The sequence below is a fragment of the Hyaena hyaena genome, unplaced genomic scaffold, assembly GCF_003009895.1.
Source record: "Hyaena hyaena isolate Hyena2069 unplaced genomic scaffold, ASM300989v1 scaffold_163, whole genome shotgun sequence".
Lineage (NCBI taxonomy): Eukaryota > Metazoa > Chordata > Mammalia > Carnivora > Hyaenidae > Hyaena > Hyaena hyaena.
The window spans coordinates 1,750,380-1,769,557 of NW_024080794.1; the positions used below are offsets into that span (position 1 = coordinate 1,750,380).

The 19,178-nt window shown below is 32.4% G+C and overlaps 1 protein-coding gene across 6 annotated transcripts in view; it reads right to left on the bottom strand.

The window, feature by feature from the left end:
- Positions 1-19,178, bottom strand: part of PDS5B (PDS5 cohesin associated factor B) — a 199,787-nt gene that overhangs the window by 78,963 nt on the left and 101,646 nt on the right. For all 6 annotated transcript variants that reach the window (XM_039239836.1, XM_039239835.1, XM_039239837.1 and 3 more), the window contains exons 11-17: positions 16,117-16,262; positions 13,915-14,066; positions 12,483-12,596; positions 7,480-7,561; positions 4,385-4,433; positions 2,042-2,181; positions 613-728 (exon numbers count right to left, since the gene is read on the bottom strand). In XM_039239836.1, coding sequence (XP_039095767.1) covers positions 613-728; positions 2,042-2,181; positions 4,385-4,433; positions 7,480-7,561; positions 12,483-12,596; positions 13,915-14,066; positions 16,117-16,262 — 799 coding nt within the window. The remainder of the gene's footprint in view (positions 1-612; positions 729-2,041; positions 2,182-4,384; positions 4,434-7,479; positions 7,562-12,482; positions 12,597-13,914; positions 14,067-16,116; positions 16,263-19,178) is intronic.

The following is a 19,178-nucleotide window of genomic DNA, read 5'->3' on the forward strand; positions in this document are numbered from 1 at the left end:
TATGTATACATACAGACACACATACATTCTGTAAGTGCTTTATTTTTTTAACCAATTGAAACATTTTCGTAAAATGTTAAAAAAAAAAACATTTTAAAGGGAATATAGCCATAAAAAGGAAAATATTTTCCAAGATGTCACAGTTAGGTGATATATAAGCTGAAGTGAGTGTCGTTTTAAAAATAACACTTAGAGTTCTCAAATATCTGTGAAAATGCATCATAATATTGCTTTACAACATATTCACCTAATTTTCTTTTCTTGAGGGCATAATTACAAATTGTCTATATTACTTATCCCATTCAAGCTAACTAAAAAGAGGAATTCCTGGTATACTCATAACAGAAACTAGGCTTAAAATGACATTTTCTCATCTGAATAGAATATTTAAAATTAAAATAAATAACAAGATAAATATACACAGATATGTACAGATCAGTGTGTACATATACATACACACATTTATGTAAACAGATAATATGTACAGACACAGATAGATTTGTATACGGCCATTTTACATATACAAACATCTATACAGCTAAGTGCCTGTGTATTACAGGTACTCAAAAGCATGAATGAATGACTATTAATGGAAATTTAATATACAAATACCTGATAGATTCAGTGTCTATGTGCACAGGCGCTATCCTCTCCAAGAGAAACTTGATCATTTCCAGGAAAGGATTTGTAGGCTGTTTGGGGTTGCCCAGCTTCTTAGTTATTTCACGCTATATATAAGGTAGATTTTTTTTTAATATTGCAAAAATTTGTTTAAATAAATACATCACATTAAAATGTTTAGAACCCAAAATAATTAAAATCATGTAATACTGGTGTTGGAATAAGCAAATCAATAGGATTTGAATGAGTTGAGAAAACAAAACCAAGAATTTTGCATATGAGAAAGTTAACATTTCAACTAATAGGAAAAAGATGGATTATTCAATATATTGTTTTGAAATCCTGAAGAAACATGTTGAATAGATAGATCCCTATTTTATACTTTATACCAAAAACATTCCAAAAAGAAAACAAATACAAAAGAATAAAATCAAGGGTGTGTGAAGACAAAAACTTCCAAATAAAATAATAAAGGAAGCTTGTTAAAACTACATATTCCTGGATCTTATAGAGGAGATCAGTCAATCTGGGGTGGAGCCAAGAATCGTCTTTTTTCTTAAAAACCTCCTGGAAGATGCATTGGCAACAGACTGAGAAATACTGACATCAGTAAATATTTTCATCGACTTGTAACAGAATGGTGTTTTGAAAGCAGGACACAAAAGGCAAAAACCTTAGAGAGTCTGCTGACAGACTTAGCTAGATAAAAATAAAACTATGGTATATAAAGATCAAAATCAAAATGAAAGGGCAAACTATAAATGACAGAGAATTATTTACAGCCTAATTAACATACATCACTAACAAATCAATAGGATAAAGATAAATGTCATTCCAGAAAAACAGGCAAAGATTAAACACACAAAATTTACAAAAAAACATGAATGGCTAATATACCCAAGGGGGAAAAAAAAGGTCAAATGATCAGGAATCAAGAATACAAATCCCATTAAAATAATTATGTTTTGTTTGAGTTTTGCTCCTTTCCAACAATGACAGAAGCCAGTATTGAATCTATCCTAAAGAAATAGCCAAGACCATGTAAAATGACTTAGCTATAAAATATTAAAGTGTTCTTTAAACAAAAACTGGGAGGAAAAAAATCTAAATGTGTGTAACATAAGTGGACTGTCCATAATTATGGTACACATATTCAGTGATATGCTATGTTGCTATTAATACTGTAAAAACTAATAAAAATAGGTAAAATGTACAAAGCTGTACAGATCTTATTTTGGAAGATACACACTATAATATTAACAGCAACTGTCTCTATAGACAGGTTATAGTTTATCTGTATTATCACTTCTGGGATATTTTCTAAATTTTACCCAAGAAATATAAATTATTTTATAAAACAGGTCAAAAAAAGATGTGAGAGTTTCTTCAAACAGTAACTTTTCTAATCATCTCCCCTTACCACACAGCCTTCAGCCTGCTTGCAGGAACACGTTGGACTAACAAGTACTTCCAGCTGTTTTCTTATTTTCTCATCATCTTCCAACACCTGTGTGAACTTCTTCATGAAATCCTGAGCCTTACCAGGATCTGGCAAATTTCCTTAAATCAATTAAAATCCAATTAAAATGCTATTTCAGAAATTTCTCAAAATAATAGAAGATCAACATTTTTCATTCTTTTTATTATTTTAATAACCCTAATTTACAAATTCAATTTAGTTAAATTTGAAATTGTGGATCGACTTCAACAGTCAATTTTCCCTAAATTCTGCTTTCCAGAAATAGGAAACCAGAACACTATGAAGAAACATCTTGGCAGGCAAAGAGTGAACTGGCTCTAACTACCCACTTACAATATTTAAGGGCATTAAATGTCAACCTGAAGATACCAATTTATTACTGTCTCCTTGAGGTTGTTGTGTACACTGTTCTCTTATAACTCACAGAAATGGATCAGTAAGTTTTACCTTTAAGAAACTATTTTCCTATACTGAGTTACTGTTAAGCCATCCAGAGACAAATCATATACATATGGCTATCTGTCAATGACACACGTTGAGTAACAAGTTTCAGGTACTGATGCTGGATGTCATAATATTGCATGAAAAAGCATGAGTCCTCATAGAATCAAAGATGATTTTTAAACTATTCTCCTAATATATTCGTGTATTAAAATACTCATCAAAGCTAGTAAAATGCCAATCCTGGTGTCTATTTTTTTTTTCAACTACTCACAACTGTTACAGAGGACCAGAATAGGATACTTCTAATGTATTACACAAATTATAATACAGAACCATGGACTGTAATAAAAGCTGTAGAAATTCAACTAAATAGTAAAATATGAATGCAGTCTTTAAGTTCATATACAACTTTGAAATTCCATTTCAAGTCTTGGCTAGAACACTGAGGATCATAAGAACAAACTGTTCCTATAAATACTTTACTATATGACTTTTTCATGTTTCTCTAATAAAAAAAATCTACTGTAGTCAAATAATTTTGGCAAATGTCATTTTACAGTCCCTCCATAATGTATGAGCATCATATTAAAGGATAAAATGAGGTCTGCCATTTAAGAAACAAAAAGAATGAGAATGAGGGAAGAAGGAAATGGGAAATGGGGGAGGGAGAGAGAGAGAGTGAGAAAAAAGGGAGGAAACAAACAAAAAAACCCTTTATTTCAACATTCTACAAACATACTTGACCATGGAACCCTTTTTTCTAACAGTACTATTAACACCTTCAGGATACCAGCATTCCTCAGAACAGAATTTGGGAAAACATGGGTAAAATAAAAAATATATAGGAGATGATCTCCTTTTAAGAGGTTAGTGTCCACAGCCAAACTACTGAGGAGATAGTTATTAAAAAGCAATAGCAGAAAATCACTTGTTTTAAGGTTATCTATCCAAAGAGAATGAAAACTAATTCATGTTTAACCGCCCAAAACTAAAGATACTTTGGTCTTAAAACCTTACTCATGCCAAAAATCATATCATGTAGTCTGAAACTCAGTTAATTAGATTACTGTTCTCTTCAGAATCTAAGCATTATTTCCACACACACCTTGAAATATTTGTTAACATCTCAGAAACCCATGTAAGATAAACATCTTCACTATTACCAAGTGGAAATGCAGAAGTGTTCCTTGGGTGTTCCCGATTTTCCCTCTGTCCATGTGCCATGCTATACAGTGATCTTTGAGGCGGGAGGAAAAGCAAGTGCCCTACAAAAACAGCTACTTTGCCCTATCCTTGCACTGAACAAAGGAGATGTGCTACACGATCCTTTTGCATTTACTGTTAAGTGCAATTAAATAGCATCTTATTTGAAATCACTGAAAACAAAAAAGCAAATTAGTATTTTTTTCCAAAGAAGTTCTTTTGTAGTTATTAAGTACACCCTTTCCTCTAAATTTTGGCTCAGAATGAAATGAGCTTCAAACAGATTCACATTAAAGCAAGCAACACCAAGGAACAGATTCAGTTTTCAAGTAAGGTTATGCAATAATTTGAATTAATTCCCCCAAAATAAACTTATATAATAAATCCTTTCTCCAGCTTTTCCTCATACCAATACACAAAAGAAAAAGAAAAATTCTATGTAGCAAAGTAAATGAGAATCAGAGAAAAAGAAAAAGCTGAAGCTGAGTTGTCTGTTAAAATAAAAAAATTAAAAACACTTTACTCCTTTCCTGTATTATCAGAGCCTAAAGTGGAACTCCATGACACTTTAAATTATCAGAAACAAATATTTCAATTAAATCTTAAATTTTACATGTAGTATCTGAAATAACTTACTTGTAATAACCATCACTTTTGAAAATATGGCCTTGACACTGGCATCTGTCTGTAAATCACACAAAAAATGCAAAATTAGTATTTCCTAATAATCTTCATCATATCCTTCAGAAAATTAAAGAATAACCTACTAATGCTCCCGACCCACACCCTGACCACCACCACTGTGAGCTCCTCCTTTAGCGGAGTTCAAACTCGACAAAGTGGATGAAAGATGGAAGTGAAGACTGTTGTCATCATCTCTTCCCTCACCCTGTTTTGTCAGCCTCCAAACAAACAAACAAAGATTGCTTTTGTTCCAAACTTCTGAAACACGGAGAGATTTTGCTTTCTTTAGTAATGAAAGAACAGGGCAACTAAGATTAGAAAAGAAACAAAATAACCTGGTTTTCAAGTTTTTAAGCTTATCTCAAACAAAAAGTTCATAAGGATATAACCCTGGTTGACTTAAGGTGTTCCTAAAATTTTTAAGCCTCAGGATTGTAAGACATAGTCATGAAGCTTATGGGGAAGATACTAGATAAGGACAATTTAAAAAATGCCACTGACATGCACAAAAGATTCTTCAAAGAGTGCTATTTCCTGTGTGAACATTATTTCTGTAAATGAATATGTCACTGTACTGTGCCCCATGTACTACAGTCTGTAAAGTCACATGAGTAAAAGATGTTTCTAAAGGTGCTAGTTATTCAACAATGCATCAAGTTAGTGTTATGTTTTTTAAAGACGTCATTCAGTAATTTTGTATACTATCCTGAACCAGAAAAATATTGGAGTGAAGGCAAAAAAAATTAATAAATAAACCACCCCTATTTAGAAGGAGCTTGCTAAGAGAAAGTGAGAGACAAACCACAGAATTCAAGAGTTAATTCCCAAATATTTGGAATTTAAAGTATTTGAATAGATCTGTCAAGAATCAGAAGATTCTATTGTTTAATTTGGGGGGAAATAGGTGTTGCTAGGCTTTCAAAAAGTTGATCCACATGAAAAGGAAAATCAACAAAAGTACAATATTAGAAATTATGCCACTTTGTGTGATACTGAGCAAATCAATTTAGTTAAATAAAGTAGAAGGGCTATACTGCTGAATTAAATAGGAATAAAAACTATCTTTATTAGACTGAATAATGAAGAAGACAAAAAATCATATACTGATTAGTATCTAAGAGTCTTCCTGGAAAAAGGAATATAAACACCTTTAATTTAAAAAATTAAATATAGCTTTGAATTTTTTCTACCTTTAATTCTATAATGTTTACTATAATTCTCAGTATAAAGTAAATACTAACTGATAAGGAACTATTAATTCTTCTCTCACTGGAATTCTCCTCTGAGGTACTAGCTTCCATTTGGTTTCTTCTTCAACCCCACCGCACATTAATGGGAATTTCCTCTTTAACCTGGATAACTCAGTAATTATTTTAAGACAAGTTAAAGAAAAATTCCACAAGGTAGAAGACATTAAAACATTTTAACTGAATGGAGACTGTATTTTGTTATTTCACATGAGAATGAAAACATGAGACCCTCCCAAGTTGTTATCAACTGGCAAGGCAAGGGAAAGAAACTCCCACTCAATAAATTTTAAAAAGACAGCGATAGTCGAGAACAAAGTTATGTTTTTTATTAGTCTTACACATCATGCTGTTCAACATATGATCTGCACGTTTAACACACTAACTACTCGGCTATTATGATTTCAATAATGCCTAAAATCTGGAAAAATTTTATTTACATGCACATAAAAACATCTCATATTTTTAGTTAACCAATGCAACTTTGACCAAAAGGAAGTAAATTAATACAGCTCTAGACAGCAAATAGGAGAACTTTATCCAGAGCTTATTAACTGAAATGCATTAACTTATGCATTAGAACACTGACTGAAACACATGTGTACTGGCTGAAGCATACTAACTTAAACGGAAATTTTCCAATTTTGCTTGTTGGCAGAAAAAGTACTGAAACAGCAGAATCACTAAAATTAGTTTTAAGTCATTTATAATAAGAAAAGAATAATTCTGGGAGGTTCAATATACTCAATAACCAAAGAGATTATGTATGTTCAAAAAACCAAAAACAGATTATTGTTACCCTTTATATGAAACAACTCCTCACTATTGACTTCTGTTCTATGACCATGCAGTATATGTTTTGTTTTGTGGGAGTTTGGGGTGCGGGGGGCATTCCACTACAGACGGAAAGGAAATAAAACATAACAGCATATTGTCATTTGTGTGTGATATATATTTCCTTGGAAATATTCATTTAAAATGATGACACATACTGCTTTTTCAATGAATTATACCTTTTACAGGCCTATATACAACAAATTTCAAACATTCTAGGGGAAAAAAAACTAGAATCATTCTAAAATTCCAAAAATTAAAATACATCGACTGAATGAATACCACAATTATAACTATGAAAATCAAGCAGTACATTAAAATTACTGTGATATTTTTAAGTAAAAATATAAAGATACTTAACTAAAATTACATGACACTAAAATTTTCTAAAACCACAAGACTATATAAAGATGATGGGAACATTTTAGTGTGCCAAGACAGTGCAATTTTACTCTATTTTCTATGTTTTCAATGAGAGTTATTGTTTTGGTTTTTTTAAAAGCTATAAAAGAACTTTAACTGAGTACAAAAAAGTACATTCTCTTTCCTGATGGGTTCATCTTTTACAAATACAGTAAATGTAAATTTTAAATTTTCTATGCAATAAATTTCTTGAAAATTTCTGTGTTCCAGGGCACCTGGGTGGCTCAGGTGATGATCTCACAGTGGTGAAATCAAGCCCCATGTCAGGCTTTGTGCTGGGCTCTGCACTGGGCGTGGAGCAAGCTTAAAATTCTCTCTCCCTCTTTCCCTCAGTCTCTCCCCTGCTCACACAATTTCACACTCTCTCAAAAAAAAAAATAAATTTTTTTTCTTCCAGTGTTCTAAATTAGATATGATAGCTTCTCGAGTAGAATGGTTCCATTCAGAAATAGGTATTTCAACACACTGCAGCAATGGTAGAAACTAAAATACAGGTGTTCTACAAAACTTCTCATCAAAGGAAAACTTTTCAATTTAACTTACTTTGGGTTGCTTAATTAAGTCAAGCAAATCCTTGACTTGATGTCGGAGCAGATTTTGACATTTCCACATTTCATTCAACGCTCTGGAAAACAAAAAAACATAAATTTAAATAACAAAACAGAATAAAAATCCTTCTGGAATATTCCAAATATACTGCTTTTCTTTTTAAGTTCAAACATTAACAAAAAAATGCCAGAGATGAGGTAAATTTCACAGGACCAACCAAACTGATGACATATGTAGACAAAGAAGAGTCATATACAAAAGATATGAACATTGGAACAGATACTTGTATTAAACAAAAGAAAATGGGGTTTTTTTTGTTTTATATAAAATAGTGAAGAGCTATTATTAACTGCAACATTTTTGTAAACAAGGGTAGAAGAATTTCCTACTGAGATTATAACCTTAAGAAATAAAGGAATGTGTGGTGAAGGTCCTACAATAGGCCATACGAAAAGGAATCAAAGAAACAAACAGAAAAGAGTACTGAGAAAATGAGGGATAATTTTTCTTAAAATAGAAATATTTATAATGTAATTGTATAGATTATATTTATATATTATATAAAATATGTTACATACCTATATGTAAGTGAACAGTCATTAAATAAGTTTAAAATATCTATAAACAAACTGATGTAAATAAAAAATGGTAATTTCTCACTTGTTTTATTTAATCCTCAAATTCTCACAGTGTAGAGGTAGAATTTATGTGTTTAGATTTTTAAGGACTCACTGAAGTCCAGTGTCTGAAGTACACATAGTTAACTAAATAACGTGTATTATATAAATTATATAACTCATGTATTTATTTATATATAACTATACCATATTCCATATATATGTGAAAATACTTATACTATATAAATTTGTCATGTACATATATTTACATGTTATATATAAATGTTTGATATATAAACATATGAATTATTACAGACATGTATTTACATGTTATTTGAATATTATTTTTATATGGCAAAGTTTTTGATGTCCTCTTAATACTTTTATTGTTTTCAGGTAGAAATTTAAATCTAAAATCAAATTATATACATATTCAAGAAAATATACATAAATCCTAAGAAAATAGTTACTGAAATATCATGTTACAGAATTTAGAATCACATATTTTCTATTTAGATGAAAAGGAAATTTTCCAAAACCAAATACTTTTCATTATTTTGTTTTCAACTTTCTACACGTCTATTAACCTCCAGTATCACACTGGAGCACTGCCATAAAAAGTAACAGGGCACAGAAACATATAAAGCCATGTTTTTATTTTGATAGACAATTGTTAAAATTTTCATTCTCCTCCTTAACACTATGTTTTAAGAATACCTTTAGATATCATTATGGAGATAAAATAGTTTAAATGTGGACACTTAAATTCCTTGATAGTCATCACCTCAAAATGGTACTGGCAAACCAACACTATTGGGACATTTTATCTTAGAAGTTAAATTAAAAATTATACTATACTATTTTCAAGCTATTACACTTCCATTAAAAGTTTAATTGGCACACTTTAAGAATGCAAATATTAAAAGAAAAATGACCAGTATACAGAGGACTGTAAAAACCAATAGCTAAGTAAGAAGAAACAGAGTAGTCATCTGTGAAATGACTCCTGAATTCCAAAGTCAATGAATGGTCTCTCACTTGCTAATACTTTATCATTACTTACAACTTCTGACAGGCCTGGATTTTGTAACTTGCCTTCACTTAAACTAAAGCAGAAACTATTTTACCTATTTTAATTATTTGTTAATTTAAAGATGAAATTGTAAGTATTCTAAAGCTCTTTATAAACCACTATGGCTATAGCTTGAATCAAAAAGTGACCATCACTAAGGATTTATATTTTAATATATTTTTAGGGGAACCATCTTCTCAAGTACTTTAATAAAATTATCTTAAGCAGCAAAGACAAATTTCTGCTTGTGTTTGCCCTTCTGAATAGTCCTGAAAAAGAAAAAAAAAAGTAGAAATAGTATTTTTAATAGTAGAAACAACTTTTATAAAGATGAGTAGAACTTAACATGAGCCTGAATTCCAGCTCTGTCACTACATAAATATGAAAAATTTGCTTAAAGCATGGATACACTTACAGTTATCTGTCTCTAACACAAAGAAAGAGAAGAGAGCCTTCCTTCCAACATTCTACTCCCAGCTGGCAAATTACCCATCAGCCTCAGCAGTACAAAAATGGGTTTAGAGAGCCTACCTAACCAAAAAGATCGCAACCAGACACCTGAAACTACCACTAATTCTTGTTATTAACAGTTGTTCTAGGAAACTTGAGGGAGATGGCAACATACACCAGGACCCAGAGAGTACTCAAGCCTGCCTCTGTTCTCTTTTTCACTAGTGAAGATATTTAGTTAACTTAGGGGCCTAACCAAAACTGATATACATCAAAATTTTAAAATATAGGGAGTACTTTGTCTTCCTCAGAAGAATATGATCATAGTATAAAATATAGGATACATACAGATTTGTAACTATTATTTAGTGTTTTCTATCTACAATTATATTTCTTATTCTCTTCTACAGTTCTCATATTAAAGTTTTCATTAATTCTGTCTTGCTCCTCTGGGTTTGGAAGACATACATTCTAATTCAATTCTTTTAGGGCAACTCAAATTTTTAATTCACACACTTAATTTACAGCCTAATTAATCAACATGCCTGTCCCATTCTTCTATGATAAAAGAACTGTAGAACATTTTATCTACCATCTTACATGTTATTATCTGATAGGGTCCACCTAATATTCAAAATTTTTCACAAAGGCACAGGACCAACCAATCAGAACAGCTGATAGTCCTTCTGCTGTGTCCAGGCACGAGGCAGAGTGTCGTAGAGAGAGGATCCCCGGGACTCTCAAGAGAGTGGACATACTGATCAAGAAGTGTATGCTGGCTAAGTATCAGTCTAGATGCTAACTTAATTTTAAAGTTGTTTTTTTTTTGTTTTTTTTTTTTTTTTTTTTTAATGTTTTATTTATTTCTAGGAGAGAGAGAGAGAGAGACAGTGTGAGCAGGGGAGGGTCAGAGAGAGAGGGAGTCACAGACTGAAACAGGCTCCAGGCTCTGAGCTGGCAGTCAGCACAGAGCCCGATGCGGGGCTCGAACCTACGAACCGCGAGATCATGACCTAAGCGAAAGTCGGATGCTTAACCGACTAAGCCACCCAGGCGCCCCAAAGTTGTTTGTTTTTTAATGTTTATTTTTTTTGAGAAAGACACAGAGCAAGTAGAGGAGAGAGGGAGAGAGGATCCGAAGCAGGCTCTGTGCTGACAGCAGAGAGCCCAACGTGGGACTCAAACTCAGGAACCATGAGATCATGATGTGAGCTGAAGCTGGATACAAACTGACTAAAGCAACCCAGATGCCCTGATGTTAACTTACTTTTTAATCTACGCCTCCTTCCCTTGTAAAGAAAACTTTGCTATTGTTATTATTAATTTTACAGTCATTGATTAGTCTGATTGGCAAAAGTGTTTAAAAATCTTGTTGCTTCTTACATCCTACCCTTCCTTCTGGATTTAATGTCCTTTTTTACCAAAAGAAATTATTATTTAGTAATTTTTCAAGTTGGATCTATGAGTGGTGAACTCTCATTGTTTGTTTCAAAGTGTTTTCATTTTTACTCATGAATGACAGATGAGCTGAGTCCAGAAGTCCAGACTATGATTTCCATAGGTTGTTTCGAATAGGATGTAAGATACACTCTTATCTCACTCATTCTAAGAAACCATCAACTGCACCATGAAGAAGAGAATGCATTCTGAATCTAAAAACGTTAGCATATGACAATTTGTTGAAAAATCAATTAAATATGGTAGTAAATATTTTATTGAATGCAGTGGAAAAGAATGAATTTTAAAACCAGGTAGAACGGAGTTCAAATCTTGACTTTGTCTCTTACTACTTATGTGATTTTGTGTGAGTTAACTGGCCTCTCAGGGATTCAGTTCCTCATGTGAAAAACAGGAAAAATATCACTTACGTGAGGGGCTGGCAAGCTTTTCTATAGAAGGTCAGATAATAAATGTCTTAAGCCTTGTGGGCCATACAGTCTTTATTGAAACTACTCAATTCTGCTGTTACAGCACAAAACAGCCACTGATAATAAATACTCCTCTGGCTGAAATACAGGAAGTAGTAAGAAATTAAATTTCTCTCCTCTACAACCTTTTCCTCAACGTTTCTATGAAAGATATAAATAGTACATATGATAATTTCCATGGAGAAAATGAAGTCAAAAGCCCCATTAAGCAGAGGTAAAAATGAAATGAAAAATTATATACAGCTTCTTAGACTTCCCGTTTCTAAGCATTTAATCCTCTATACTTGTAACTACATTTGCTGGAATGCAAAGGATCTCCATTTTCTAAAGCCTCGAGCAAATCAATCTCAAGGCCTCAATTTCCTAACCCTCAAGTGTGATTCAATTAGCAATGTCTCTTCTATGTACAAAATTCCAATTCCCTACAATGGTAATACGAAGTATTTTCTGAATGAAAAAAGTCATAAGAATATATTTGTGCTTACCCATATGCCAAACTATAACACTATATATTGAGGCTATGCAGCACAAAAATATGTACCCCATTGCCCCACTGTAAAATTCAAATCAGTATCAAATCAAAATAAGGTGGTAGGATTTTCTCAGTATGGACCTTCTTAACACCTAAAGGAAAAAAAAATTTTTTTAAAGGTACATCAATACTTCTTGAAACAACAATATGTCGGCAGGGGGTATCAAATCCTGCAAGATTCCATGCCAATCAGCTCTATTTTTAAATTGCTTACAAAAATCCTTGATAATCTCATGTTGACAGCAGTACCTTGTGAAAGAGAACCAAATATTTTGTGTCTCACTACTTATTTTTATTACATAAATTGTTAACATTTAAAAATATAGTTCTGATTTTTTTTTCCCCATAAAATACATTGCAAAAGAGGGTAAGAACAAAATTTGACACTTGAAACCTACTTCACAGCATTTAAATCCAGTGTGGCATATAAGTAATATAAGCACTTCATCCGTTCTGTAGTTTCCAAATTGTGGGGAACCATGTACTGAGCAAAGATCCGTTCAACAAGCAATCTACAAAAACACAGAGAAAGTACTAAAATGATTTTTCTTAATGTATTAAATTTGTATATAAAATTCCAAAACATATAAAGAATACGTGTAAAAGAAGTTTCTGCTTTCAAAATGAAGATGAGATTTCTAAATCAAAGATTTCCTTCTTGTAAGAAGAGGGGCCAAAAAAAGATTTAGCTGGATGTGCTAGCAACATCCCTGTACCCAGCTAAGATAACTACTTCTGTATGACCGTGAATGTGTAGCAGGGATTCAATTTCCTTATCTGAATAATGGAGCATTGAAAAACCAAACCAGGTCCTTCCAAGTGACAAATTCTAAGCAACTGTATGTTAAAATTATAAAGAAATTATTAAGATTCTTCTGAGTTTTTGTAGTAATCATCATGAAAAAAGACCTTGTTAAAAGTACAAAAAAAGAACCATAAAATCATAATAATGCAAATCTCTAGGCAAATATGCTGCACACTCAAAACGTCTAAAAACTTCAACTTTACAAAAATAATAACTATGAAGTTTCTTAGATAATGTTAACACAGGATACCCAGTTTTTAGTCCCTATAACTCTTAAAATTGTGGATGTGGCGGGGAGGGGGGAGATGGGCATGGAGGAGGGCACTTGTGGGGATGAGCACTGGGTGTTATATGGAAACCAACTTGACAATAAACTATTTGTAAGGAAAAAAAAATAACTCTTAAAATTCTAAGATGGCCTACTGTTTCTTAATTTTTTCATTCTAATCTGTTATAGGAAAGACCATTTAGATTAACAATTTAAAATAAATCCAATCAAGTGAAATCAATTCAGACTGCAAACAGGATTCACAGATTTATTAACTACTAAATGGTTAGGATTTGTACAAGATCTAACCTTATGCTATAATAGAAAAATATAAAAGGTTATGTTCAGATAATGTGCTTCATATTAATTATAAACTGTCCTTTTACACTTGGGTATAAACTGTTTTTAAACTGTCTATAATCCAAAGGGTTTATTTTCATTTATTTGAAAAAAAAGTTATTTGAAAAATTACCTATGAAATAAAATTTAAATTATTACACACATTTCTAAGTACTACTCTCCAAAAACACTATTCAAAAATGAATATAAAAGCTGTATCCACCCCTAAAGTTACATGTACATTACTGCTTTATTTACGGCTTTGGTGGGAGGAAAACTAGTCACTCACTACCCTTAATTTGCAGTAAAAACTGAGGAGTTTCAAGATGTAAAGAAAACAGTTTGCTTAAAACAACATTTCAATAGCAGTTAAATACAACAAAATCACCAAATATTTTACCTAGTGTCCTTAACTTACCGATCATCAATACTATTCTGATAATATATATGTAGCAATTTGTCTTTGATCCATGAAATCTGTTTTGCAGCATCTTTTCCAGCTGCTGACTGTAAAGCATACTTCTTATAAATTTGGGCAAGTCCCATCATGGCTTCTTTGCGCACTCTCCACTTAAAGTAAAAACAAAAATGTTTTCTTATAATTTAAAAATGCTCCCATTATACTTCAGGAAAGTTTGTTTTCCCGTTTTTAAGCTGGTTACTTTACAGAGTATATTTTCATCAATCCTCAGATACTGGATATCGATTTATAAGGATTACAGAAAAAAACAGAACTATCATTTTAATGTATCTACTATGAAAAGTATAGAGATACTAACACGTATAAAAAATTTTAATGCTTTACTATCTTAAACTCATCATCTACCCCTAAAAAACAAAAGATAATCACAATCTACAAAAAGTCACTTAGAATTGAGTAAGAGAAAGCATGCTGCCAGATTTTAAAAGGCAAAGACCTAGTTAATTGTGACCTATCCCTTATACACTTTTTCCAATTAAAAATACTTCAATTAAAGGTACATGATACTGGTTTTATCAAACGCTGAATGTGAAGACACTTGGTTAATTTTGTGTATTTGAGAATCAAGTTCAAGTATAAAAAGAATGCATTCAACTGTTTTTCTAATTATATATTTGCTATAGTATATCTAATATTGCTTAATTATCTTGGGATGAGTTTATCCTTTAATTTTACACAAACACAGCACTACAATCAGTAGGATGTTAGTAATGTTTAGAACTTTATGAAGCTGCGCAGATTATTCATTTTTTTTTCCTTTGCAGTCTGTCATTCATAGTGATTTCTTCCCTTGGTTTTTCTCTCAATTACTTACAGCAGATTAAGAATAGTCCTTATCTCATCCATCCACCAATACATACCAAAAGCCTTACTCATAAAACAGGAATTCAATTTATTTTAGAAACTTTCTAATTCTCTATCTTACCTCTAATTCCTCAAACTGCTGCTTTAAGGAGAATATAAAGACAGAGTATATTCTAATACTGCCAAGAACATAAATATATTCAATTACTTTCTGGTTTCCAATTAATATTTATCTGACTGAACCAAGTAGCCCTACGACGAATACAATATGATTATCAAAAATTATTTGATCCCAACAACACACACTTAGTTCAAATTCCAAGTCTAACTAAGAAAAAGACTATTTGAATACTTAAAAGGCAGTTAGCCTACCAAGATGCAAATCTCCTTTTCCTTCTTTACACCTTTTGGCCTTTTTATTAGTTAAAATAAGTTGTTCCAAATACCTACAGATCTGGAGGGAAAACCATGCAATTCCTGCCCATCTGTTCTTCACCTACAACCAGCATTATCAAAGAGAGCACTAAATGATGAGGACAGCAAAATCAACCTTACAAGCGACTATTAAAATGTTGTAAGGTATTTACCTAATCAAAGCTATTCACAGCTACCAATAGGCCTCCCACTTTCTTTGCTAATTAACCCTCAATACATCAAAGATTTTCATCCTTCACTAAAACTACTCAAGCCTAAGTCTGTAAAACCCATACCACAAAGGAAAAACAATGGGGATGAGGTGAGAATGAACATGCACTCATACCCTTACTCAGTGTCTAACAGAGTCCAGGCAATATGAATACAAACATAGTAAGACACAGTATCTCTCTTAAGAAGCTAATGATTACTGAGTGGAACTAGTGGGTGCTCACTCAAAAAGAAAGGTTTAGGGTCACAGAAGATAAGCTAGAAGCATGCTGCTCTAGCATGTATAGCTTTGCCAAGTTGAAAACGTGTTATTTGCTATTCCACAGAAATTATAATACCACCAGCTGAAGAACAGTCAACTGATACCCACAGGAAAGGAAAAAGAAAAGAGAGCCAACAATATAAGTTAGTTGTATCAGTTATTAAGTCACTTTATGAGTCACTTATTAAAACCAGTGTCCAGGGTAAACACCTGACTACCATTTAGAGCCATCTCATTTTTAGGATGAGAATAAATAATCCAAACTTAAAAGAAGTAACAAAGTTTAATGTAACAAAGAAACCTTCTCATTAAAATGACCCCCTCAAAAATGATTAATTACACTTAAATCTCAGTATTTTCAAATGAAATACTATTAAACTTCAGGTATTCAAAGTGAAAGCCTCCTAGTAATTATTATTCCTACTTACCCGTTTGTCTAATGTTCTCTCTCTCACAAAGTTAAGTAAGTGATCGTTGACCAGAAGAATATCCTTTTTAGCCGCTGTAACTATAGACACAATAACATCATGTCTAATAGCCTCCTCAGGATCATGTGACCTCACTTTAAGATACTCTGAAAGACAAAATTTTATTTGATTAAATGGAACTTTAACAATTAAAACGTTTTTAAAAGTTGTATTTGAAAGTAAACCACAACAAAAGCAAAACCTAAGTAGAGGGTAAAATGTTTCAAGAAAATTAAGAGCAGGGGAAGGAGGGGTAGAAATGAAGGTCAGTCCTTCAGTCAAAATAGAGTAATTTACATGCAACTGAGTAGTAAACCCTTTCCCCATTTTGGGCAGTGGGGGAACAGAGTAGTGTATTAAGGAGTTCCTAACTTCATTAATTAAACCATATAAATGACCTAAGAAGTATAATAAATTTAAAGATCTCACTTCTGTTTTCTGTTTAAATGGTTAAAATATTCAAATCAAATGGATCTACTGTGAAAAGGCTAGAGTGCTGAAGTTTCTATCCCTTAACTATGGAAACCCTAAGGTTTCTAAAAGAACAAAATTAAGATACCAGCCACCAAGAAACAGGATTACAGGAAATACTAAAAGGCAAGTTCATGTAACTGAACTAAAAAAGGCCAAAAGGAACATAGAAGAAATCAAACATTTAACAATTAGGAGTGACTGTAGGAAGATCTTAAAGTCAAAAACATGGCAGTTAAGATCTGGCACTGAGAAAGCTGAAAGAAAAAATTAACACTCTTCAGTAATGTTGTATGAGGCTTAAGGAAGAGGTATTACAACTGAGTATAAATATAACAAATATTATTCAGCTTTATCTTATGAGACCAGTAAGCTAAAATTTCATTGTTTGGGTTTGGAATACATAGCCATGGCTATATGCAGCAAGTAGTGTTTATGACTGTAAGCGAATTTACTTCCCTATAAATTGATAGTTTAATAAAGAATTACAATGCAAATACCCATAAAACCACTACCCGGGTCTTAAGCAATTTCACCTTAAGCATTCCCTAAGTGGAACTATTTCCAAAAATGACAAAGACATTATATTGCTTAAAAACAAAACAAAACAAAAAACAAAACAAGGGGCACCCTGGTGGTTAAGCGTCTGACTTCAGCTCAGGTTGTAATCTTGTGGTTCATGATTTGGAGCCCCACATGGGACTTGCTGCTGTCAACTCAGAGCCCACTTCAGAGCTTCTGCCCCATCTCTCGGCTTTTCCCCTGCTCATACTCTCTCAAAAACAACAACAACAACAACAAAAACCGTAAACATTTTTTAAAAAATAAAAAACTTCTAAAGAAAAAGAAATGTTATTTTACCTAATTCAGTAAAGAAAATTTCTTTTAAGATGTATCCCAATTTCCCTAAAACAAATTCTGCATATTAAACAGGGTATATACAAGAGCTATTAAACTACAGATCTTAACTGTGCAGAGGAAGAGAAAACAAATGAGAAAGAAGAAATTCTCGATAGTTAGCATGACAAAGCAGCTAACAGTACTCTTCACAGTATGGCCATGTCCCCCAAAATGTGGCTGAAGGCACAAGGATGAATCTCACAAATACACTGTAAAGAAAAGAAAGATAAACGTGAGTGTCTAACATATATTAATCTTAGCTCACTCCTGAAATCCTATGAAAATGTCTTTAAAAAGGACAAGTACAAGAGAAGAAATCATAGCAAAAGAGATTGTTCAACAAAACTGTCACAGATTTAGGACTTGTAAACAAAAGAAAAATATGAAATCCAAAAAGAGAAGAAATTAATAAATAAACGCTTCTCCAGAGTAAGAACCATAGAAACATTTAGAAATTCAAGGCACCAAGCAATGAGAAAGGCACAGATGAAGAATGCTGTGAAATGAGAAATGGCTGAAAATGTGAATAGAAAGTACTAAGACTCCTAGATTTTTCAGAGCTGTCTTTTAGCCAACTACAAAAATTAAAATATGTAGTTTATAGCAATACAGGCCTATCTCAAGATGCAAGAAAAATCTGAAATAAACAACCTAACCTGACATAAAAGAGCTAGAAAAACAACAAAGCCCAAACCCAGCAAAAAGGAAACAGTAAATAGCAGAAATAAATGATAGAGAAACAACAACAACAGAAGTAGAACAGATCAATGAAACCAAGATCTGATTCTTTGAAATGATCAACAAAAATAATAAACCGCTTACCCAAAAAAAAGAAAAAAGAGAGGGACCCGAATAAACAAAATCATTAATGAACGAGGAGAAATAACAACCAACATAACAGAAATATGAACTATACCAGAATATTATGAAAATTCATTCGCCAACAAACTAGACAACTTAGAAGAAATGGATAAATTCCTGCAAAAACATAACCTACCAAAACTGAAGCAGGAAGAAATAGACAGACAACTTGAACAGACTGATTACCAGCAATGAAATTGAATCAATAATCAAAAAAATTCCCAAAAAACCGAAGTCTAGGACCAGGCAGCTTTACAGACGAATTCTACCAAACATTTAAAGAAGAGTTAATACCTCTTCTTCTCAACTATTCCAAAAAAACAGAAGTGGAAGGGACAATTCCAAATTCATCCTATAAGGTCAGTACCGCCCTGATACTAAAACCAGTTAAAGATACCACAAAAAAAGGAACTACAGACCAGTATCTCTAGTGAATATAGATGCAAAAATCCTCAACAAAATATTAGCAAACTGAATTCAACAATATCAACAAAAAATCATACCTCATGATGAAGTGGGGTTTATTCCCAGGATGCAGGGTGGGTCAACAGTCACAAAACAATCAACCTGATACATCACATCAATAGGAGAAAGGATAAAAACCATATAATCTTTCAACAGATGCAGAAAAAGCACTCAACAAACTACAACATCCATTTATGATAAAAATCCTCTGCAAAGTAGGTCTAAAGGGAACATACCACAGTATGATAAAGCCCTTATATGAAAAACCCACAGCCAACATCATACTCCGTGATAAAAAAACAGAGTTTTACCCCTAAGGTCAGGAA